The 25,038-nt window shown below is 31.7% G+C and overlaps 1 protein-coding gene across 16 annotated transcripts in view; it reads right to left on the bottom strand.

Annotated features, from left to right (window-relative positions):
* ADGRL3 (adhesion G protein-coupled receptor L3) overlaps positions 1-25,038 on the bottom strand; it is an 859,984-nt gene that overhangs the window by 31,615 nt on the left and 803,331 nt on the right. For 10 of the 16 annotated variants that reach the window (XM_082463718.1, XM_082463716.1, XM_082463717.1 and 7 more), the window contains 3 exons: positions 14,996-15,164; positions 7,227-7,352; positions 730-826 (listed from right to left, as the gene is read on the bottom strand). In XM_082463718.1, coding sequence (XP_082319844.1) covers positions 730-826; positions 7,227-7,352; positions 14,996-15,164 — 392 coding nt within the window. Of the gene's footprint in view, positions 1-729; positions 827-7,226; positions 7,353-14,995; positions 15,165-17,713; positions 17,741-25,038 lie in introns of all 16 variants that reach the window. The other 6 variants (XM_082463707.1, XM_082463709.1, XM_082463708.1 and 3 more) reach the window with 1 other exon arrangement.

Consider the following 25,038-nt stretch of genomic DNA (forward strand, 5'->3'; position numbering starts at 1 on the left):
TTTAATCACACACACACACACACAGTGAGGAGGGGGAGAAGAAGGAGAAAGAGAGAGACAGAGGCAATAAAAACATCAACCACAAACAAAATAGCAGATTAAGGGAACTTCATTTTCAAAATCAAAATGATACCCCAGAAGCATTTTAACCAGAAGCACATACACACCAAAAAAATCATTTTATATATATATATAAAATTTATATATAGTGGGTTTTTTCTTCTGTATCTTTAAGTATCCAATATTATCTGGACACATCTTTTTGATATTAAGATTAGGTGGGATTTTTCCCCAAATACACAGGTTGCCTTAAGTATGTATTAGAGAGTATAATTTTACTTCCACAAAGACTATGAAATTGCTCTATACGTGGGATAATGTGGAATTCTATGATGTTTAGCAGACTATATAGCCACATAATTGCCCATTTTCACTGCTTCCAATGAGGCCTGACAGCTCACCAGTTTATAACAGTGGCAGATGACTAGAGAAAGAAGTTTCTCACTTTTTAACTTACTTTCAGAAAAGATCTCCTGAAAATTCTGGATTGAAAAAACAAAAAGGCTTATGAATAATGGAATACACTACTACACTCAACCAGGTTTTATATCCTTGCAATATTCCTATCACATGGAACAAGGTCCAGAAGTTGCAAATAAAGCAATGCATTTAAGAACTTCTTAAAGTAATCACAAAAAAGAGTAAATATGAAAAATTATTTCTAATTACCTCTGTTGAGTGATGCTGAACTGTTTATATCTCCAGTAATGAAGGAAGACTCTGACTGCTTTCGGACCGTGTCATTCCACATCCTACGAATTCGGCTCTGGATGAGGGAAAGGATAAAAAGGAAATGCACTCACCACACTGTGAATTTTCACACATAGTGTTCTTTTTTGTTTCTATTACAGTTATATGAGGCTTATATTTCTGGCATCTGGCAAATATACAACTTCTACATGCTTGTAGTACAGTAGCATGAGAACATCAGGAACTAAATTAATGATAATAATTGGTTCTCATTAAGTGTATTCTTAAATGCCTATGCCAGAAATAATTATAACTATTTAAAAGGAATAAATGTAACATACTATACCAATTTAAACATGAAGATACATAGAAATGTACTCTAGATAGAATTTAATAATTTAAATTTCTAAGGTAAAACAAATTATTTTCATTGTAACTTTTATGGGAATGAGATACTTAAATATGCATTAATTTGTAAGTTTTAGTAACAAAAGATTTACTTATGAATTCAGAATCTTGCAAGAAGAAACAGTTTGGTAAGAAAAGAACACAGAGTATATTAAAATGTTACTAAACTTAACATTTTCCATAAATTTTGTAAGACCAATGTAATTTTACAGGTTACATACTATCTCAACTTTTCTTTCTTTTGAAGGAGATAAAGGAAGTCGATTCATCTTTATTCATTTCTAGACAGTAGGAAGTTTTATAGAGAACTGAAAATTCTTACATCATTATATATATTCTCAAATTCAATTTTCCAAGTGTCTGATAATTCAAGAAAGCAGTGTAATATTTTTCCATTGGGGAGGACTTTTTTCTGGTTTATTGCTTTGCTATTTTATTTGAGTTACGGATCAAAAAGTATTAACAATCTTGTGAGCAGGAAACAAAAATATTTTCAGAAGCTTTTCCAAGGATGAAAAACTTCTTAGAACTATTACTAGTACTAATGGTGAAATCAAGCTCACAAATGGGTTATGTTCCAAATATATTTGAATTCCTTGAATAATAGGAGTACCTAATCTTAAAATATTAGACAATTGGTTTTATGAATATTGGGATATGTTTATCTTTTAGAAATGTCTATATTGTTATATAGGTCAGCAAATACATACATACACATACAGCAAAACTAATAAAAGTACAAAAAGAAAATCGGTGCAGTAAAACCTGCACTTGAAAAATGTTTCTATTGAAAAATACTTCAAAACTTCAAGCTGAAATACTGAGAACAAATCTCTCACATTTGCTTTATTAGTTAACTAATTAAAAATATCAATTACCCCCTACTGCATGCCAAATACGAATCTAGGAAATACAAAGGGGAAAGGCAAACACAAACATCTTTGCCTTCATGGAGTTGCTAGACTAGTAAGTGACAGACTAATCAAATATAAATTAACAAAAATAAATGCAAAAGTACAATGTGCCCACAAATCTCCATAGAAGCATTACTTATAGCTGAAAACTGTGAACAACCCAACTGATTATCAATGGTAGAATGAATGAATTATAGAACAATATACAGCGATGAAAATAAAAGAGCAACATAGCCTCCTGAAGCAATATAGATGTCCAAGGAAAGGAGGAAAACATAAAATATGTATTGGATGATTTCATGTGGATAAGTATCAGACACATGCAAAACAAAAAGTACTGTTAAAAGTTAAGATAGTTACTATGTTTTGAGGTGAAAGATTGAGAAGGGTTCAAATGGTTTCTGAGGCACTCTCAATATTCTAATATTTGGTCTGGGGAAGGGTAATAAATCACCATGCCATACGCTTATATTTTGCATGCTTTTTTAATGTTTTTTATACTGCTTAATTGAAATAATTTTTAAGTGCATGTAACAAGAGAACACGTTTAGGAAATCTGAGAACATTGCACTGAAGAAGTGACATCTCAGCTGAGAGTTGATGGAATTATGATCATTGTTAGGTGACATTTATTTGAGCTGCCCCCATTATCTTCTATTATTATTTTCATTAGTCTCCCCTACCTGGGCTAGCCACACCTGTTCCCCTGCCATTCCTTAACACACCAAGCGCAATTCTGCCTTAGGTTTTGTATGATTATTTCTTCTGTCTGGAGTGCTCCTTCCCCAGAAACTGGTATGGATAGATCTTTCATCTCTTCAACTTTTGCTCCTGGGAGAGACCTAACTTGATCACCCTATTTAGAACTGTATTGCACTCACCCAACTCTGCAATTTCTGCCCCCATAGCATTTACCATCTTCTACAATATTATTATAATATAGTTATTTCTTATATTTATATTTAATGTCCAATAATTAATGTCCAATGTGTGCATTAGGTTTGAGGCTCTAGAAAAACAGAAATTTTGGGAATTCCCTGGCGGTCGAGTGGTTAGGACTCCATGCTTTCACTGCCGAGGGTCCAGGTTCAATCCCTGGTCTGGGAACTAAGATCCCGCGAGCAGCGCAGCGTGGCCAAAAGAAAAAAAGAAAAACAAAAATTTTGTCTTTTTTTGTTCAGTGATGTATCACACACCTGAAATAATGCCTGGTACACAGTGATTATTATATGTGTATATACATAAAATATGTATTATAAATATAATATTTAAATATTTCAATTCTTTCTATGGTCTAGGTTTTATGCTATGTATTTTTCATGTATTCACTCTCTTATTCATTACAAAATTGAGGTTTAGAGGTTCACATGTCCAATATCACAGACCAAATAAGTGACATAACCAGTATTTGAATCCTGATCTAGGAGATTAACAACTCACTACATTATATCAAATAATTGCTGAAAAGGAAGCGGAGAAAAGGGTGAAGTATTGCAGGCAGAAGAAAAGTATACAGTATGTGGCACAGAGCCAACACTTAAATGTTCATGGAACGAATCAGGACAAGCCTTAGAATATGGCAGTGAATAAAGCAAGTCACAGAAGACTACATACAATAAGGTACCATTTTAAAGAAAGATTTTAAAAAGATGAAGTAAACAACATCTTTTTTGGAGGTGAAGAAATTATTAGAAAAGTCAAGGAAATGAAGAACAAAAGTTAGTAGCTGTCTCTGGTAGAGAGGCATAAGGATTGGTTAGGGAGAGGTTTCAACAAGGGAAAAACATATGGAAAATATTGTTTCCTAAGTTGGTTGGTGAGTTCACGGGTATTGATTTTATTATACTATGCTTTACAATTTAATATATGCCACATATTTTTTTTATGTTTCAAATATTATGTAACAAAAGTAAATACATTTACAAAGTCAATAAAACAAATGAAAGATAAATGACAGAACAATTAATGGAAGGTCAAAGTAGAAAGGACAATACTTCAGCTCATAGTTTTTAAAAATACACACACACACACATACCAATCCTATACACATCTCTGTGAATATATGCTTGTGTGTGATTATGGATATTACCAACTTTTTATAAGTGATTATCACCAGGGGATCAACAGGTGGAGAGGATTTTTAATTTTTAGTCTTGCCAATCACACTCTTTCATTACCTACATAGTAGCCACATGATCTTTATTACATGTGGATGATTTCCTGTCACTGCCTTTTCTAAATGATCCCATTACCTTTCTAAAGTAATCAGAATAAAATGTGAACTCCCATACTCTTAAAATACCTTAGGATCCGTCTCCAGCCTTCTTTGACTTCATCTCCTATTCACTCTCTCACCACTTTGGCCAATGACATTCTTCTTATTCCCAAAGTTGCAAGGTCTCACCCACCTAAAGGGCTCTGTATTTGATGTTCTCTCACCTGGAATTCTCTTTCCCTGAACTTCCTTCCTGTCATTTCTCCAAATAGTCTTTGCCTAGCACTTAATCCAAGTAACTACCTGGACTTTCTGTATCACATAACCATATTTGGTTATCCACCAGCTCTCATAATCTGATATTCCCTGTCGGTTTATTTGTTTGTTAATAAATTTTCTGCCTTTTACAATTAGAATGAAAGCTCCAGATCATGGGGAAAGTTATTTGTCTTTCAATCATTTTATCACCAGAGCTTACAAGACTGCTTGGCATTTAAAGAGAAACTCAATGTTTCTCAACAAAAAATATAACAATTGTGATTTTAGAAGTTCTCTGATGTGGAAAAAGGCATCTATACTCCCAAAATTTAACCTTAATATCAGTGAGTGTTTTAGACTTTGCTCATGGAAGTTCACAGTTAAGATGAAATATTTATTATTTTTACCTAAACAGACTAGATTTAAGTGACTATCATTTTATGTAGGGTTGGATTATTGTAGTTAATCAGAATTAGTATTATATTAAGCATAATAAAAAACCTAATATTGGGTTTTTCCCCCAATATTAGAATTGTGATGTTATAACTGTAAAAGTGAAAAAAATGACACAACTTTAAAATATATACCTGAAATTATAGTCTGCAATAATGACACTAGTAAGTGGTACCTGCTCCAGTTTATTGAGCATATACAGTATGTTGTGTTTGGTATACATTAGCTTGATCTTCCTAACAACATAAGAAATCAGAAACCACTTTACTTATGAAAAAACTGAGGGTCAGTGAGACTTAATAACTTGTTTTGTGTCACAGCTGGTAGGTACATGGCAAGGCTAGAATTCAAACCAAGGTCTCCCCACCCACCAAGTTTATGGTTATTCTATTAAGCTGCACTGCCCTATCATGTAGCTTAGAAGTAACGCTAAACACTGCACAACTCTGTTCTAACATAATAAATGAAGCTCCAAAGTATTGTTTCATTAAGGGTATATGTCAATAAAATGACTATAAGATAATGGTTGATGCGTTCGGTTTTATGAGAAGTATGCACAAACAAATCAAGTTAAATGACATACAGAATCTCGGCAATTTAAAAGTTGTGGGAAAAGATTGTTACAAAAAAGAGAGTTAAGCATTATCAGGTTGAAAATAAAGGAATGGATTACAAGGAGGTCACGCTGGAAGGTATGCCCCAACTCTTATGTGAAACTTCAGATTTCTAACTGACAAATTTAGTAGTCCTAGACTAAGAAATCTCAGTCCACCTAACTTGGAACATTTGTTTCCCCTAATTTACAATTTTGCAGCCTCAGTAAGGCATAGAAATAATAAAATAAATTCAAATTATTAATAGCTGTATATTATATGTAGGAATAAGTTTCATGATCATTATGATAATTAGTGCTTGTTAAGTGTTGAGATAGTCTGATAGGTTTGACAGTTATAGATTAGTTTTAAAATTTTTAGTTGGAAATATCAGATTGATATTAGATATGTAGTTTTATTTGTAAGATAAAAGAGAACTCCTTTAGCGTGAGGCAAGTGTTTATTTCTGAGAATATTGTTCATTATCTTTGGTTTACAGAGTTTTTCAAGTGCTAGTTAGGTGTGTACAACAGTCCAGTCTGACAGTGAATGTGTTTGAGAGAATCAGATATATTAGATTTGTAAATGATATTTAAAGGTTACAAGGATATTTAATTTTCTAAGCATATGAATGGAATTGTTTAGGTGAATTTAATTGATTAAATTTACAAGCTGATTGGAAATTAGTCAAAGAACAAATGAAGTATTCTTTTTTATATTATATATAAAATTACCAGGTTAAAAAAATAGATTTATAGGTTGAGCTGAGTTAAAAAAAATGTTATTTATTTATAACTTTATTTAGGAATTAAAATTCAAGTCTTCCTCAGAAAATTGCTATTAACAACACTGAAAAAAATGATTGTTTTTCCCACTGAACCATACAATCTTAAAAATATTAGTATGCTAGTTGGAACCCAAACTCATTCATGTATGACCCACATATGTCTTTTATTTGACTGGCTCATTTTAGTCATCCTAGAGTTGCTGAACTTTCTACGTAATAATCTTTGGACTGACATTGTGGCCTGGGAAAAATGGCAGACAGGTTACCTAAAAGTTTAAAATTTCCTTGATGAGGGATAATGCAGCTACTATATTTAATGCTGGACTGATGGGAGTAGCACTTAGATCAGTTAAGTCTATGATGCTATTATGGTATTCTTCACTCCCTGAATTGCCCTTCGATTTACCAGCATACAATATGGTATGAGTTAGAACTGTTTTTATTAAACATACTATCTAATAAGTAAATACAGTATATGATAAAGAATTATTACACTAGTTAAGAGAAGAAATTAACTCAAGAATCATATATCTATGTAAAATATTACTTTCTTAGAATTTTGGGTGGAATGCAAAATTCCTTTCTTTACCTTCTATATTCATTCAGCTGGAAATAATCTGAAATCATGAATTATTATGCAAACTTAGACCCTAAACTTCACATTTTTTGCAATTTGGTTTCTTAAATTTCTGTCATAACCATTTTCATTTGAGACACACTAAAACAAAACAACAAATTTGATATGTTAAATACTTGGGATAGAAAATAGATCTCATCAAGAAAGGACAGCAACTCATAACAGAATATAGGTAAGAGATATTTCATTGTAGTTAACAAATATTGTTTACCTGTGAGCCTGTGGCGTACCGCCCAGGAGTTCGAGAACCAGATGTTTTCCCTGAGCCAATGGAGCTCTCTGTACTTTTGCCACTACAACAATGTGTTCGCAGACATTTCCCATACTCTTTTCGTACCTAGCCAAAAATATCAACTTCTGTTAGCAAGTAATTCATTTCAGCTAGGAAATATAAAATGTATGTGTTTTATTTTAGATAATTAATATAAATATTTTTTTGCCCTACAGATATAAAAAAGTCTGTTTAGCATATATTTTATACATTTTTTACAATATAAAATATTCATACTGTCAAGATTGAAATTTTGCATAATTGGAGCCTTTTAAAACACACAAACACACATATGTCCAATCACACTATAATGATACAGTCTCAGTTGAAAAAACAAAAACTTAAGACTCTTCAAGACACTATTTTTAGCTTCATAGATTTGAAATGAAGTAGCCTATCTAACTCTTTCTCCATTCCCTCTTCTAACATCCTCACTAGAACAGTTGTACTGTTCTTTAGGCAGAAGTGTAGTGAGGAAGTTAGAGAGAAGAGGGAATGGAGAAAGAAGGAGAGGGAGAAAGAGAGGAGAGAGAATATTTAGAGACAGAACAGAAAAAAAAGGAATGTGTTGGGCTAAGCATTTTAAAAAATTTTATATTTCTCTGAAGTTTATTTCTCTTAAAAGAGGTCAAATTTACAACTTGAGACTATAAAATATTCTCAAAATATTTTAAATTCATTCCTTCAAAATAGTTCTATTCAATAATTACAGAGAAATATGATTGCTTTTCTATATAGCACTGTGATTACATTATTAATCCTTGCTGTAGTATAAAAATCACAGGATAAAAGGAGATAAGCATTTTTTAGCTGATGTTTTCAAACAGGAAAATATATCAACAATTTTGGGGAAAACTTTGATCATGTTTATTTAAAAATTTTTATTACTGCCTATTTAATCAAACAAGACATACAAAAATAAACAGTAACTGTTCTAAATCTCACCTCCACTAGCAACATCAAGAAAAATAATCTCCAACTACTTGTTCATCAACTAAAAACACATTCTAGGATAACTTACTGGTTTTATATTCACAAGTTTTACATTCATTATGAAATAACACTGTATATATGTTATTCTTAACACTTTATTGATTTCACATGAGTTCATAGTTTCCAGAATTTGTGACAATGTAATATTATTTAAAACAAAGTTATAAAAACATGCTTTTTTGAGAAGTGTTATTTAGAATCAAAAACAAAAAAATAAGGAGTGTGATGACACATTAAAATTAGTATTTGAAATAAAACATTATATCTTAATATATTAACATTCATTCTATCAAAGATATAGCAAAATCACAGACTGACTATATTCAGATTTGTTTGAATAACTCACATTCATTAAATCCTTATTATGTGATAGGAACAATGATACAGAGTGAGGTGAATCAAAGCATGGAGGAAGAGAGCCTGATAGGAAGTGGGTAGGCAGACCAAGGAAGGCTTCTCAGAGAAGAGGACTTCTTCAAGCTATCTTTAAAAGATAGGTTGGAATGTGTTGGTTTAGAAGATTAAGTTGAAAGAATGGATAGATAAGAGAAAAAAGGCATTCAGTGAGAGCAAAACAGAGAGGCATGATGTGCTAAGCTTTGAAGCCTTTCTCTGATTTGTAAGGTCAAAATTACATATTATTTAATATATTTAAGTTATATTAATGTTTTCCAACCAACCTCTTCTATGCTATATTTATCAATAATTAGAAATAATTATTTTTATTCACTATTTACAAGCCAATTCATATTTTGTTTATTTTTTAAAAGAAGTAAGTTTGTGCCCACCTGTCTGTGTCCAAGACATGTGTGAGTTTTGGGAGGGTGAGATGAAGAAGCTTCTAATTTTTAATCACTATTTTCTAGGAACTATGCTAGGCTCCTCCCTCAAAATGATTCTGGGAAATAATTATTACCTACATTTTACAGATAAGAACACTGAAAAGGTTAAGCAATGAAAGTAAACTGAAAGACTGAAAAAGTATGTGTCTTATGTGAAAAAAATCCAAATCTCATGGGTGCTTTATGATCAGAAAGCTCTTACTAAGATGCCACATTTCTAATATTGATATAAGACCAACACAAGGCATTATATATTATTAAAGTAATCTATTAGATTATCTCCTCCTCTGTCTCTGGAGAAAATAAGGACAAACATTTAATTAGAATTTGAGGAAACTTAAAATAATCTCCACCTAAAGGTAAGCACTATCAATTACAGTTTAGTAATTTGTACTGAATTTATGAAGCATTTCCAAAAACCTAAACTTTCACCATAACCTACATCTCATTTTGTTTTTCCTAATGTACTCAACAAGTGAGATTTTTCTTCTTAGAAGAGGAAGTGTTCTGTAATGAAGTGACTTAAATCTAAACAAATATTTTGGGGGAAAGGGAGAGGAGAGAAAAGGAACCAGTTCCATTCCTGTTACTTACAAAGGCAGCAATATTGCAAAAGACACAGGAATTCATCATGAACTATTTACATTTACCAACAAAGGTTAAATGTTCTGAACTGATTATATAAACAACGAGTAAATCAAGATATCTAGAGATGCCAAGTCCCACATTTAGCTACATTATTTGCTGAATCATTACAGACTTTATTTTTCTATGATGAGATTTGAAGTGGTAAGCATGTGTTTTAAAAAGAAGAATTCAAAATAACATGGACCATGTCCATGAGATATTTCTCTTTAGATTACAATAAAATTTATTTGACTGATCAATTATTTGCATATGCTAATCCACTATTTCACATGATACTTCATCTTATCCCAATCAGATATGGTATCTTATTATTTCAACATGAGGTTGTTCTAGAATATATAAAGATGGGAAAGAAAATACACCTGACAAATGGAATATTTCTTTTATACTCTCTGTTCAGAAATAAAATAATTATGAAACCCTCTGAGATGTATCACATAATTGAGTACACAACAAAAGAAAAATTGACAACTTTAATGTCACCCAGTGGAGATACTGGTGACACAATCATACAACCCACACTCAGAAAAGGACTGAAAACTCAAAGTTTGATTTTTATTAATGAGTTGAATCAACAACAAATAATCCTATAAAACAAATAATTCAAAAATGGAATAATTCATATTTCCCTAATCAAACATAAGAGCAACTACATGGGCATATTATTGAAATTCAGTCAGATGGCTTAAGAAAAACCTCCTACAGGAAATATGATTGTTAAATGTCCATAAGAGCCAATACTGTCTATAGATTCAATGCAATCTCTCAAAAAAATTTCAATGATATTCTTCACAGATATAGGAAAAACAATCCTAAAATTTGTACAGAACCACCAAAGACCTCAAACAGCCAAAGCAATCCTGAGAAAGAACAAAGATGAAGGTTTCATGTTTCCTGATTTCACACTATACTACAAAGCTAGAGTAACCAAAGCAGTATGGTATTGGCATAATAGACACATAGACAATGGAACAGATGGAGAGCCCAGAAATAAACCCTTGCATATATGGTCAACTAATATCTGACAAGGGAGCCATGAATAATTAATGGGGAAAAGACAATCTCTTTAATAAATGGTATTAGGAAAACTGGTTAACCACACGCAGAAGAATGAAATTGAACCCCTATCTTATACCACCCACAACATTTAACTCAAAATGGATTAAAGAATTAAACATAAGACCTGTAACCACAAAACTCCTAGAGGAAAACAGGGGAAAACTCCTGGACATTGTTCTTGACAATTTTTTGGATATGACATCGAAAGCACAAGCAACAAAAGCAAAAGTAGTAAGTTGTACTACATTAAACTAAATAGCTTCTACACAGCAAAAGAAACAACAGAATTTATTGGCAATCTGCAGGATGGAATAAAATATTTGCAAATCATATATCTGAAAAGGGGTTAATACCAAAAATATATAAAGAACTCATACAACTCAGAAGCAAAAAACCAAACAATCCAATTTAAAAGTGGACAAATGAATAGACGTTTTTTACCTAAGAAGACATACAAATGGCTAACATGAAAAGATGCTCAACATAACTAATTAGAAAAATGCAAATAAAATCACAATGAGATATCACTTCACATCTGTTAGAATGGCTAGCATCCAGAAGACAAGAGATGAGTATTGGTGAGGATATGGAGAAAAGAGAGCCCTTGTGCACTGCTGGTGGGAATGTAAATAAGTACAGCCATTATGGAAAACAGTATGGAGGTTCCTCATAAAATTGAAAATAGAACTACCATATGATTCAGCAATCCCACTTCTGGGTATATATCCAAAGGAAATAAAAGAGATGTCTGTACTCCCATATTCATTGCAACACTATTCACAACAGCCAAGATATGGAAGCAACCTAAGTGTCCATCAGTGAATGAATGGATAAAGAAGTTGTGTTACATATATCTAGGAATATTATTCAGCCACAAGAAAGAAGGAAATCCTGCCATTTGCAACAATGTTGGATGGACCTTGAAGGCATTATGCTAAGTGAAGTAAGTCAGACAGAGAAAGATGAATCCTGTATGGTGTCACTTATATGTGGAATCTAAAAAAGCCAAACTCGTAGAAACAGAATAGATTGGTTGTTACCAGAGGTTGGCTGTGTGGAAATGGGGAAATGTTGGTCAAAGGGTACAAACTTCTAGCCATAAGATGAATAAGTTCTAGAAATCTAAGGTACATGATGATGATTCTAGTTAACAGTACTGTATTATACAGTTGAAAGTTGCTAAGAGAGGAGATCTTAAGTGTTCTCACCACAAAAAAGAAAAGATGTTAGATGATAGAGGTATTAGCTATTAACACTATGGTGGTAATTATTTCACAATACATAAGTGTATCAAATCAATACATTGTATACCTTAAACTTACACAATGTTATATCTCAATTATACCTCAATTTTTAAAAAAGGAATAAAAGAAAAATCTCCTGACTCTTTCTGCAATTTCAAAGAGAAGTATCTGGATATTTTGTAGGCAAAAAAAAAGGTGAATGATAATTCGATGTCCATATTCTCTGATGTTGGGCCATGTTCTTGACACCCAATAAAAATGCCACCAAAATCGAAAAATTCAAAACATAGAATGCATGAAAGAAAATATGCTTATTACTAGTTATTATAAATCATAAAAATAAGCTTCTGAATCAGGGCCTGGCACTTTTTTTCATGAAGGTCCAGACAGTCAATATTTCAGGCTTTGTGAACCAAGAGGCAAAACCAACAATGCTGTGTGTGTACTTATTTTAAATTTTAAATGTATCCATTTAAAAATGTAAAAACCATTCTTGGCTGACTGACTGTAAAAATTAAAAGCAGCTGGACAAATCTGGCCCACAAGCTGTGGTTTGCTGAACTCTGTTCTAATGAATCACAAAATTGAGCTTGATGACATATATTTTTTAAAATTTCACTTCTGTTAAATATGTTCAATATACTAAAAATTCTAGACTAGTTTTTGGATCCTGAGGTCTGGTATCTCTACCTGGACATCAAAACATTGACATGTATTTGTAATACAATAAAAATAATAATTGGGAAAACTAATAGGTACTGGCTAATAAAAAATAATTACAATCAAAATCATTCATGCACAAAGCACAAAAATATTTTCTGTTCTGTAGAAAACTTCAATATACACATTAAAATTTAAAAATGTGTTAGTCCAATTTCCAGCTAATACATAAAATAATTGATAAAGCTGGTTCCCTATATTTGAAGATGTTAGTATAACTAAATATGATGGCCCAATATTCCCTTATTTATATGGACAAATGCCACCCTTTCCCTTAATCTCCTGATTTTGCACCCATCATTCTACATATTGCTCTTGACAATCAGTTATAGCTTTTTTCTACCAAAATCTAGAAATCCTTCCAAGTGCTTAGTCTTTCTGACTTCTCTGAAGTGTTTTATAATACTGACCAGTGTCTACTTCTGGACATTTTCCCCTTATGTTTCATTTAGGTATTATCTTCTCATTCTTCTCCTCAAACACTTTCTTCCTTCCATTTCTATTCTTACTCATTACTCATGTCTCCTACTCTTCCTAATCATCAAGTGTGGTAGACTGTTAGCTGTTTGTAATACCCAATTCCTCATCTTCCTGGGGTACAAAAAGTAGAGTATGTTTCCCAGTTTTCCTTGCAGTTTAGTTGGTACTATTGATAGTGTCCTATCTGATGGAAGGTGAGTAGAAGTGATGTGAACCACTTCCAGACTTTTTATACAAGATCCTCTCTTTCTCAGACTATCTGTTAGATGTCAACACCCAAGGTGGCTGTGGAAATCGAACAGTGAGGTTGGCTGAGCTTTCACTGGCCTGTGTCCCTCCATGAGGCACCCTCATCAATTGGGCAATGAGTAAAAAAAACCTTTATTAGGTTAAGTGACTGCAATTTGGGGTGTGTGTACACTAAGTATTTGGGAAGATTCATTCATTCCAACACAACCTCTTTTCTAAGTTAATTCTAATCCATTAGATTAGAATCCATCCATTCTAACATCATAACCTCTTTTCTTTTCTGTAACTTACATTTACAGGTCTGAGTCATCATTACTATTCTAGCCTGTATTTAAGATCATGCCAACACATTTTTAATACCTACCAACACATAAAACTGAAACAGGATAAAACTGGACCCACCTCGACAAGTGGACACCTTTCTCAACTTTTATTTGAGGTTCCCTTAGTCTCTCAAGCCAAAAATCGTAGAGGTGGATATCTTTACTCTTTATTTTCCAAAAACAATTTTAGGTCTTATAGTTTCTTTCTCAGAAAAAAATTTCACTTCTTGCCATTTCATTTTCAGAGCCACCTCTCAATATCTCATAATTATTTTTATTACCTCCATTTTACACATGAGGAAACTGGGGCATATAAAGGTTAATTAAATGGCCCAAAGTTACATAAGCTTTTAAGTAGAGGAGCTAGGATTCAGACCCAGTCTTGGCTCAGGGGTCTATGTGGTCAGAACTACAAAGACCACATTTATAATAGAGTTAAACAGTGTAAGATGAGAAAATCAATCTTGAGATTAAAAAAAAAAAAATGCAATGTAAGTATTTAGTTGCTAAAATTAACTTTGAAAATGAATATTTTGGTCCTTATAGATGTGAAAAATCATAAAAATAGACCAATATAAAAATTAAATATTGCATTCTAATCATCAAAATCATAGATTTTATAAAAGATGCTTTTAAAGAAATACAGAGATCTTTACTAAGTTTCCACCATTCATTTAAAAAATAAATGTTTTTATCATAAAATGTTTAGATAATTATATTTTCTAGAATATATCAATACAAATTAGTTTTTAAAAAAACAGAAAAATATATATTTCCTATGCCATGCCATATATGTACATATATATACATATACCCCATGCCTCCATAACATCTTAGAAAATCTACTCCCTAATATAAAAATTCCATGTGTCTGCCAATAAAAATATTAAAGACTATAAGGTCAAATCTGTAAGAATATAATTTTTGTACATTGTCCAAATCAAAATATTTTGATTCTGTTTTTTGCTGTTAAGCACATTCAACTTTTATGCTTTCATTTTATGTCTGTTTTGTCTTATTATAAAAATGAAATCAATGAAGGAATATATTTATTTCTTAGAAACAAACACATCAAGAATGATTTATGTTATGGGTAATTTGCTGTTATAGAATGTATGCCATTTATTCTTGAATAGAGAATTCTAGCTTACCTTCTTTTGTAGGACACAATGGAAAATGAATATAAACATTCCCTGTAGAGAATTGAAAATGGTGAAGAGATACGCCATGATGACTGTGCTTTCATTAATATACATGAGTCCAAAGGCCCAGGTCAGTCCTAATAGGCAGAGAAGAGCTATTGCACCTATAACCCATGACCTGCAGAGAGAAGAGAAAATTAAGGGTTATCAAATAATTTGTCTTTAATTAACACAGTCATATTGTATCAACAATACTGACACTGAAAAAGATGTTACAGTTTTATTGACAGAAAATGTAAGACAGGTGGTATAAGTATTTTAAGATTTTAATGAGAACTTACATGTTTTCAAGCTTAAGGAGATATACATGAATGAAAATGCTATAAACACAGAAATTCACTTATGCAAAAGCAGATTTGTACTATTAAATTATTCATGTATTTGCAGCACATATGCAAATGGTATGGAGATGTAATTATGGTGAATGGCAAGGGGGAAGAGTCTGTAAAGCTATGTTAGTCTCCACTGGTCTCATTGGTATGATAACATTTGTTTGATTGGACTCTTTCCATTAATCAAACATTTGTTTGATTGGACTCTTCATCTGATACACTTTTAGCCCATTTTTCCAAATTTCCTCTTTTTCCATAAAAAATTTACAGACAAAAACAGAAGGAACCAGTATATGGAAGATTGTATAAAATTTTAAACTTCTATTTGTCTGATTCTATAGTTAAGTAGAACAAGTGTGAGATACAGTAAATGGGAAATAATAGTTCCCCTCTAGATCACCATCTACTCTTTCAGCCTTTGGATTGCTGTGTCTTGGGTTATGTTGGACTAGACTTTGGAAATCGGGCAATTGGCAGCTTTGTTGAAAAGAAGCCCAATAGCTCAGGACACCTTCATGTCTTTGAAGTGTCTGCAAACTCGTGGGAGAAAATGAAGCTGAGAATGGGATGGAGAGGGATGAACAAAGTAGTCCAAAATGGAAGACAAATTCTCACTCTCACTCCATTCCCTTAGTTTCCTCCAAGCTGCCATTCACAATAGTAATAAATGGGTGACACAAGTCCATATATTTGTAGTTATGTATTATGTATTTACTATCAAAATAAAATGAATCTTTCCAATAGATGGGAATCCAATAAATGAAAATGGAATCTTCTCAACTTCTCTCTAAGTATATAGAATAGGACCAAAACAGTCTAGATCTCTATACTCTTATTAGCCCACCCTTTCCTTTCCCAGTATACCTTCCTGAACATGGTAATCTAATATTTATTTTTAGCAGACTACTATCTGCTACTTACATTGTCTAAGGAATAAATATGGGGATTGAAACTTTGCAAAATGATGGGGCAAAATCACATATGTTTACTATAATCTGAAGCTGGGTTTAATAAATTTTTCAGAGAGAACTATGTCTTAAGAAAGATATGTCCCAAAGTAGTCAAATATTATTAAAGTCTTATTAAAATTAATCTCAGATATTTACCATTTTCCTTCTACAACCATCAGCCACTATATTTCAGATGTAAACATCCACTAAATTTAATGTGCTTAATTTAAAACTTTAATACTCTTGAATAAAGAATCCCTAAAGGAAGCTTGCCATTGTATGTGGCATGTTTGCTTATACAAATAAGAAAACATCTTAGATATTAATATCTTATTTTACAAGCAGATTCAGAAGTATGGGAACTTTCAAGGTAAAGCTCTTATTTGTTTACAGGTATTGGAATAAGGAAAAATGGGAAGAGTCGCCATTAAATCAAGTCAAAATTGCTATTCAGATTTAGAAATAAAATGATAGGATAAAATACTCAAGCCAGCTATTATCCACTAGAAAACACATGATGGGCCCAAGTGTTAATGATATAAAAGAGTGATGAGCCCAACTTCAAAAGAAAAAAATAAGCAAGAGCATGAAAAAGTAAGTGCAATGGTATTGGAGAAAATGAAAACAAAGGACTCTTCACCAGAAGAACAAACTGAAAGTCTACAGCAAGGTCACCCAAAGGTTGCCAATCTTAATTACAGGACATGTAATTTTAAAATGTACAAAGGAAAAAAAGCCCAAATATTAGCATTTGTGTTTATGCTTATAGATTAGTACAGACTTGTAGCTTTGTTTTAGAAATTTAAAAGATACGTTCATGAACAATTAGATCAACAATCAAGTGACGTATCGAGATTTGAAAGAGACAATTTTGCATATGTAAAGTTTAATTTTTGAAGGAGGTATTTTCCCCTCTTTTGGATATTTAACCTAAAAATTCATTAGTTTCATTTGCAGTTGGGTAGTTTCATACCCCTGAGATCATTTGAAGATATAACACTAAATCACGAAATAATTTTAGATGAATGATGTCCAAACAAACAACAGAAATGAGGACATATGCAACACAGAGGAGCACATCGAAATGAAAGGAGAAATCTATTAAAAGCAAAACAAGTCTGTACCACATGAAGTTGCTATTACTGTGGCACTAAATTCAGGTGATATCCAATTAAAAGAGGTGAAGCAGAATTTTTCTGGCAATACACCTGCAGCATATTTATTCTGCATAGAAGTTGTATGCCTGATTATTTTCCTGCACAGTTTGCTCTTCTGCCTCAATGTGAATGACAGAAGCTCTAATGATTTTTCAATACTGATCTGACAGCTGGTTCATGGGACCACACTGATAAATGGAATTTATCAGCCATTCAGGTCATTCTTACTTGATGAAGGGTCTGTTATCCTCATAGCTAAAGAATGCATAGACATAAAGACAAGAACACCAACATTAGCATTTTATGACAAAGAATTTCATATGAAAAATATTCTCCTGGTTCCCAAAGGCCTCTGTCCCCCACCTCCCTAAAAGGCATCATAAACTTCCCTTTATATCTAAAAGGTAAATCCTAAAATGACCATGAGAACTTAAATAACGAGGAATAAAATCAATTTTACAATACTGCAATATCCCTTATGAGACTAAAAAATTCCATTTTTTCATCATATGCTCATATTACTTGTGACTTGACAGAGACATTTATTTCTAAGAGATCACATTTCTCTAGAGAATAAGAAATCTTATGAGCAATCTGGAAAAGGCTTGGGGGCATACTTAAAATGACAGATTTCATGTCACCTAAAGGTCTTCTTATTGTATAATATTAGTAGGTAAGATTACTTAATTATGGACAGTACACTTCTGAGTAATTTTAACTTGCAGATGATTGACCTGAGTTAAATCTGAACATTATAGCCCTTTAAAAATAATCAACCCAACTACTTTAAAATTCTTTCTGATAGTGCACTGAGAAAAAATTTTGAATAATCTTTTGTAGTAATAGAAGCAAACAGATGGCACCTGTTCATTATCACTCATATATACTAATCTATTTAGTATCATCCTGATAAAATGAGATCCAAGCGCCAAATTAGTAAAGATTAGTTAGGGGATATTTTGGATATTTTTTTATAAACATAGTTGCTGCTCAGTGAATTGTGATAGGACAGAAAAGAAACAGCAAACTGTGTCCTCTTTTCTCTTACCTCTTGCAAGAGGCAATAGTTTCTGATATTATGCATACACAAGTAAAGCTCTTAGAAAGGTCCCAACTGTGATGCATTTTGAACAAAGAGAACCACTGATAAAAAACCTTACTCTCCAGGGTGATGAAAGGGTAAAGAATAGAGTGAGAGCCTGGGCTTTGAAGCCAGTTTGCCTGAGGTTTACATCCTAACTTATTCACTTACTAGCAATTTGATCTTAGGCAAAAAATTTATTAGCCTGTGGTTGTGTCAGTTTATACATCTATAAAATGGTGGTAATTTTCTTGTGATAATGAAATGATATACTGTGTATCGAGTGCTCAGAACACTGCCTGACATATTGTGTTTGATAAATATCACAGTTATTATTAGACTATTTTCACAATGAAAATACAGAATTTCTTACCCAAAGAATAAAACACCAAATAATAAATGTTGAATAGTTAAATTCATTTGAGGATGTTTCAGGAGTAATATTATGATGTAAAATAGATGTGGCAGAAATAAGTTTGTAGATGGAGCAGGGAGTGACTAACCATGCTGTCTGATATGGAGTTACTGGCCACATGGATTTGTTTAAATTTAAATTCATTAAAATGAGATAAAGTTTAAAATTCAGTTACTTAATCACACTAGTTACATTACAAGTACTTAAAAGCTTCAGTAGCTGCCATATTGGACAGTGTAGTTCTAGAACATTTCTGTCTTCACAGCAAGTTCAATTGGACAGTGCTGGACTAGAGAGAGTTTTAAGCCAGGAAATGAAATTCCAAGAGAAATTTAAATAAAGCCATGGGTATGTGAAAAGATAAAGAGAGAAGAATTTCTAAGAATTGATCATATTTAACAGCTGTAAACTGTGCCAAAAAAGAAAATCCTGTACTTCTACTAACATTGAAAAGTTACAGAACTTAATAACATGATATTTATTCCATTATATGCATTCCCATTGCATCAATATATTCCATCTGTGATGCCAAGTTCATGATTGGAATGACTGTATCTTAATCTGTATAGTACAATGTTAAGTAAAGAAAGTTTCAGATGTTAGCATGTAGGAAAACATGCAAAAATACTCTACAAAATTTTATTAAGCTATCCAAATGTTTCAAAAAATAAAATACAGAACTTGCACTGTAATGGCTGGAGTGAGATGTTTGTCTTTAATGAGAACCACTAAAGAGAGATATCAGGGTGCAATTCAGCAGTTTTTGTTGGTAATTGTGGGGATCAGCCGCTTGCTCTACTCAATAACAAAGATAGCAATTCCAGCTTTACTTAGAGTTAGCTATAGCTATGTGTTTAAGTAGTGTCCACAGGAATGTGAACAGAAGTGAACTGTGACATTTCTGGGTCTTGCCAATTAAAGATTGGAATTGGGCTTCCTTTGACCATTTTTTTTTTCCTTCTCTTTTGCTAGGAGAAAGTGACAGACCTAGAAAGAAAGCTGTTTATTGATGTGGAGCCACCGTATTAGATTTAGACCACTTATTCTAGACCCATATAAGTTTAAGCAACTATAATTTAGAGTAATTTTTATAGTGTCTTAGCCTATGCAATAATTGCTAAAGCATTTAATTTGTATCTTTTAGCTATAAGAATCCCTAGTTCATATTCAGTATAGAAATTCATGCTAATGGCAAAGAACTATTCATTAATTTTACTTCCAGGATGACATGAATAATACACAATGGTTCAAAATCTAAAGATCACTAAAGATTATCTATAATATTTCAGTGCCTTCCATCATTTTGTCAGATATTCTATTGGCTTAGAATATCTAGTTTTAGAATGTCTCTCCATCAAATCTAAATTAAATTGATGATAATGTTGCCACCAGTTATGGTGCTAAAGCTGTATGCTATAGATTCATTTTTTTTATTCTAAAAAACATATCTACGTAACTAGTTTCTAAAGCTGAATAATTTTCATTTTGATTTACCAATGAAAGTCCATTGAAACAAAACTTCATTCCAAGGTGTAGGACTAAAACAATTTTACTGCAATTATTTTAAGGTTTTATGAAAATATGGACACAAAGGCTTAAGATGCTCTTGGCAGACATTAATAGGAACTTACAGGTTATCTTAGAATTTATAAATGGTGACACTGAAAATGAAGTGAAACATATTGTACAATTTTCGAGGCACAGTAAGAAAAGAAGACCCTCCTTTCTTTAGCATATCCACTTTTTTTTCATCAGACATTTTATCATTTTATTCTTACATCTAAATTTGAAAGCTTTATTTACACATTAATGTCATAAAGTTATCTTTAAAAGTGATCATTAGAATCAAGATCAGAATTGTTAGGGGCCTCTGCATAGATTGATAATAATTATGCATATGCTTATATATTCTACAATTCCAAAGAACATTAAAATCTAGCCCCATAGAAGCTTAGCAAAAAATATATCTTCAAGAGGATAGATTTCTTAACCAAAACATTAATTTATAAATTAATGCTATGATATAAAGACTCTTAATATAGTATATCAGTATAGACAGATGATAAATGGACAGAAACAATATGAATGAATCAGATTAGTTATAGGATATTCTTTCTCTGACTTTAACAGTTCAAAGTATAATGTTTTTTGACAAAATTTTTGAAGGAAATATTACATAAAATTCAAGATATAAAGAACATTAATTTTAAAAATAGTTTTAAACTTTCCCTTTTATTATATAAAGTAGTACAGAATTTTAAAAAATAGTGGCATGGGTAAGGTTTGGTGTGAAGAAAGATGGAGTCATGAGAGCCATATTTGAGAATTTAATCCCCAAGCCAAAAGATCTGGTCATTGATAAATCACAACAGGTAAAGGAAAATGAATGCTTTTAGGCAGAATTGTTGATCTCATCAACTTCAAGACTAATACATTCTGGGATCCTCTGGAATTGTCGAATTAGCTAATTGGTGTTGGTGAGTGAACTGTATATTTAACAGTGAGAAGGAGTGAGATCATGAGGTATATATACATTCTGGTTAGTGCTCCAGCATTTCCAGGTTCAGTATGCAGCTGAATTTACTTTCCCTGATATAAAACTAATTATATCAAACGAATAAAGATTTTTCCCCCTGGATTTGGTTTGGGTTACTGTAGGAATGATAAAGGTAATATGAGTAAGTTTCTCAAAATGAAAGTATTCTTCACTTTTCATTGAAGAAAAAAAAAAGTAATAAATACTTATGTATCTGTATGTTGGGTGGGCTTTCCCAGTTGTCCCTCTTCGATAATGAGGCTCTCAAACTGAGGATAAAGAGGATTCAGTTACCCATATTCTAGCGACCCAAGCTAACAGACTTCATTTAGAAGTGATCTATGAGACATTGCTTTGTCATACTACCAAATCCAGGGGTCCCCAGTCTTTATTTATTTATTTTTAATTAATTTTTATTGGAGTATAGTTGCTTTACAATGTTGTGTTAGTTTCTACTGTACAGCAAAATGAATCAGCTATACATATACATAATCCCCTCTTTTTTGGATTTTCTTCCCATTTAGGTCACCACAGTGCATTAAGTAGAGATCCCTGTGCTATACAGTATGTTCTCATTAGTTATCTATTTGATACATAGTATCAATAGTGTATATGTGTCCCCAATCTTTAAAACTGGAAGAGTAAAGACATGGCCTTTTAAGATTGCAATGTTCATAGAATACATAAAATAGTGCAAAGAGGAAGGAAAAAAACACCTTTACTTATATGAATCCCCCAGCCACAAATCTTAACAGGCAATGAAGGAAGTATGTTTTAAATGGGATGTTATTTAAGTTTTAAATTGGTCAGACATTTAATAACCAGAATAGACTGGCAAAGCATCAAGATCTGTCTAAGATGTCATTAAGATATCTGTTACCAGGTTGGTTAAGGGATATTTGAGATAGCATAGTTGGAAGAGTAGTGATCAGAGAAAAATCTAAACATATCAATGTTTATACCTCACTGTATTGAAAATGCTCAATCAGTTTGTAACACTTATGATAGAAATCTTGACAGCTTTATATTTCTTTCAAATGTACTTTATATTAGTGGGACTCTACCATCCTAGAATTACATTATTATTCAGTTCTCTCTCTTTTATTCAACCAGTATAGGAAGATTAAAAGGAAACGTCATTTAGAATGTAATTCAACATTTTTGAGTAGAATATAAGCAATGTTTCATCATGGTCTTATGTTTAAATCACTAACTATCAAAGATATTAAAAATCCTTTCAAAATATTTAAGTTATATAATATAAATATAAAAATTATAAACAGAGAAGACGATTTTATTTCAACTGTGGATTTTACTACTATTAAAGTAGTACTACTAAAAGCTATATTTCTACATTTTGTTCATATAAAAATATTAAGAGGAGAATGAAATGAACCAAATAACTAAAATAAATGGTTTCGAATATATCATAAACATTTTCATTCCCATGCCTCAATTTTCTTACAATAGTATTGGAGATTTGAGAGCATACACCAATATTAAATTTTTAATCACAGATTTCACACTGCTGATGAATTGGGTAAGTCTGAAATTAGGCAGAATTGAGTATAATAAATCAGGATCAATAAATATTAAATCAATAACTAATAAAACTTTAATTATATTATCTCCACAACTCAATGTTATACAAATTTTTATAACTCAATATAATATGGTCAAAGAACTAACATATATGAAAGAAATTAGGAGTATCAATTATGAGAATGAATAATGAATTAGTATATTGTACACAGACAGCTACAAACTTATTACAGTTTAGTATTTCCATCTATCAGAGTTATAAAAATGAATTGGAAGATGCCATGCAAATAAGATATACAATTTTGGAATCATGTTGGAAGCAAATAAGATCACTGTATGATTACTTATTACTATTAATATATGAAAGATAGTATATCATAGTGACTGAAAGTATGGATTTGTGAATCAGCCTGCCTGCATTTGGATGCCAGCTGAGCATTCTACTAACGCTGCAACCTTGGGCTAATTATTCAACTTCTCTGAGCCTCACATTCTTCATCTGTGAAATGTGGATAAATACAGAACTCTGTTCATAGGGCTGTTGTGTGTATTAAATAAAAGGGCTTGGAACTTTTATTTAATATACAAAAATTACTCAAATACACAAAATTTTAACATACAAAAGTACTATAAACATATGTGCTATTACATTTACTGTTGTGTATTGACTTTCTGACCTCAAAAAACAAGCTATAGGGAAAAAACACAAACACAGTTTTCCTTTTAAGTGTTTTGGAAATTCATATATTAAGTAGAAATCCAAAGAGGAAGAGGGAACTACTGTCTCTTTCTGAAATGATCTCTATTATTTACATTTAGAAAGCTTCAGTTTATCCAATATTTCATTCTAAGATTTCTTCAGGCTTAGTAAATGCTATGAATTTTTACATTCTCATTTGAAATGGGTTATATTCAGATGCCTAATGCACATTAAAATGGAAACCCAGAGTCCTCTGGATTACATAAGAAATCCAAATTTAATTCATAAATATATAGTATCTTCAGTGTCAAAAAGTCCACTAAGTAACTGCCATGTTTCACTAAATGTAATCATTTGACCATAAAATAAGAAACAAAGGACATAAAATTATGTGAAATGTTCATGAAAATTCATTGAGATATATGTTGTAAAATTGAACTTTATTAATATTTTCTTATGATTTTTTGAAAACTTGAAACTTTGAATAGGAAAGATAAAGTAAATGACAAAATATATAAAGAAAAATCTGTATTTCTAATTAGTAATTTTTATCTTGTAATCTATGAAAACTGTGGGTTTAGTAAGAAACATCTCAAGAGCTATAAAATAATGGCGTTATCTTTTATTTATTAATACTTATAGTTAAAATACTGTTTCCTGGTTCACTATTGAAGGGCCAGTGTTTTTCAGACTTACATGAGTCTTAGAATTCACTGACTCTTTAGAACAAGAGAGCTGATAAAATCTGGTCATTGGAATGCAAAGAGAGGAAGTACTTTAAAGAATATATTACTTTCAGGGTTTTTTTTTTTTTTTGCAACTTAGAAGATACACAAACTTTTAACTTAAGTAAAATAAGTCAGGAAATTAATAACTTTTTGATATTCTTGCCAAATGTGTTCTGACAGGTTGAATGGCTGTTATACTCTTTCTCATACCATATGGTATCATCACCTCTCATTTCAACAACTTGCAACAGAAACATTCATCATAACCCTTCTGTGAATAAACACCTTATTATAAACTGCTTGTAAGAACAACTGAAACATAAAAAAAGCACAACTGAGTATTTAAAACATGTTTGTACTTACTAAGATGCCAATAAATGGAACAAAGGGAGGCCTTGAAACACAATAGGAAGCAGACAAGTTTTATTTAATTTTGGTCAAGTAATTTAACACTCATTACTTACTTTACTCACCTTCACAATGAATAAAACAATCTTACTAGGATCTTTTTAGAGTTTCATGGACCAAGAAAAGAATAGTCTATGCCCCAT

This window comes from Balaenoptera physalus (assembly GCF_965194825.1).
Source record: "Balaenoptera physalus genome assembly, chromosome: 5".
Lineage (NCBI taxonomy): Eukaryota > Metazoa > Chordata > Mammalia > Artiodactyla > Balaenopteridae > Balaenoptera > Balaenoptera physalus.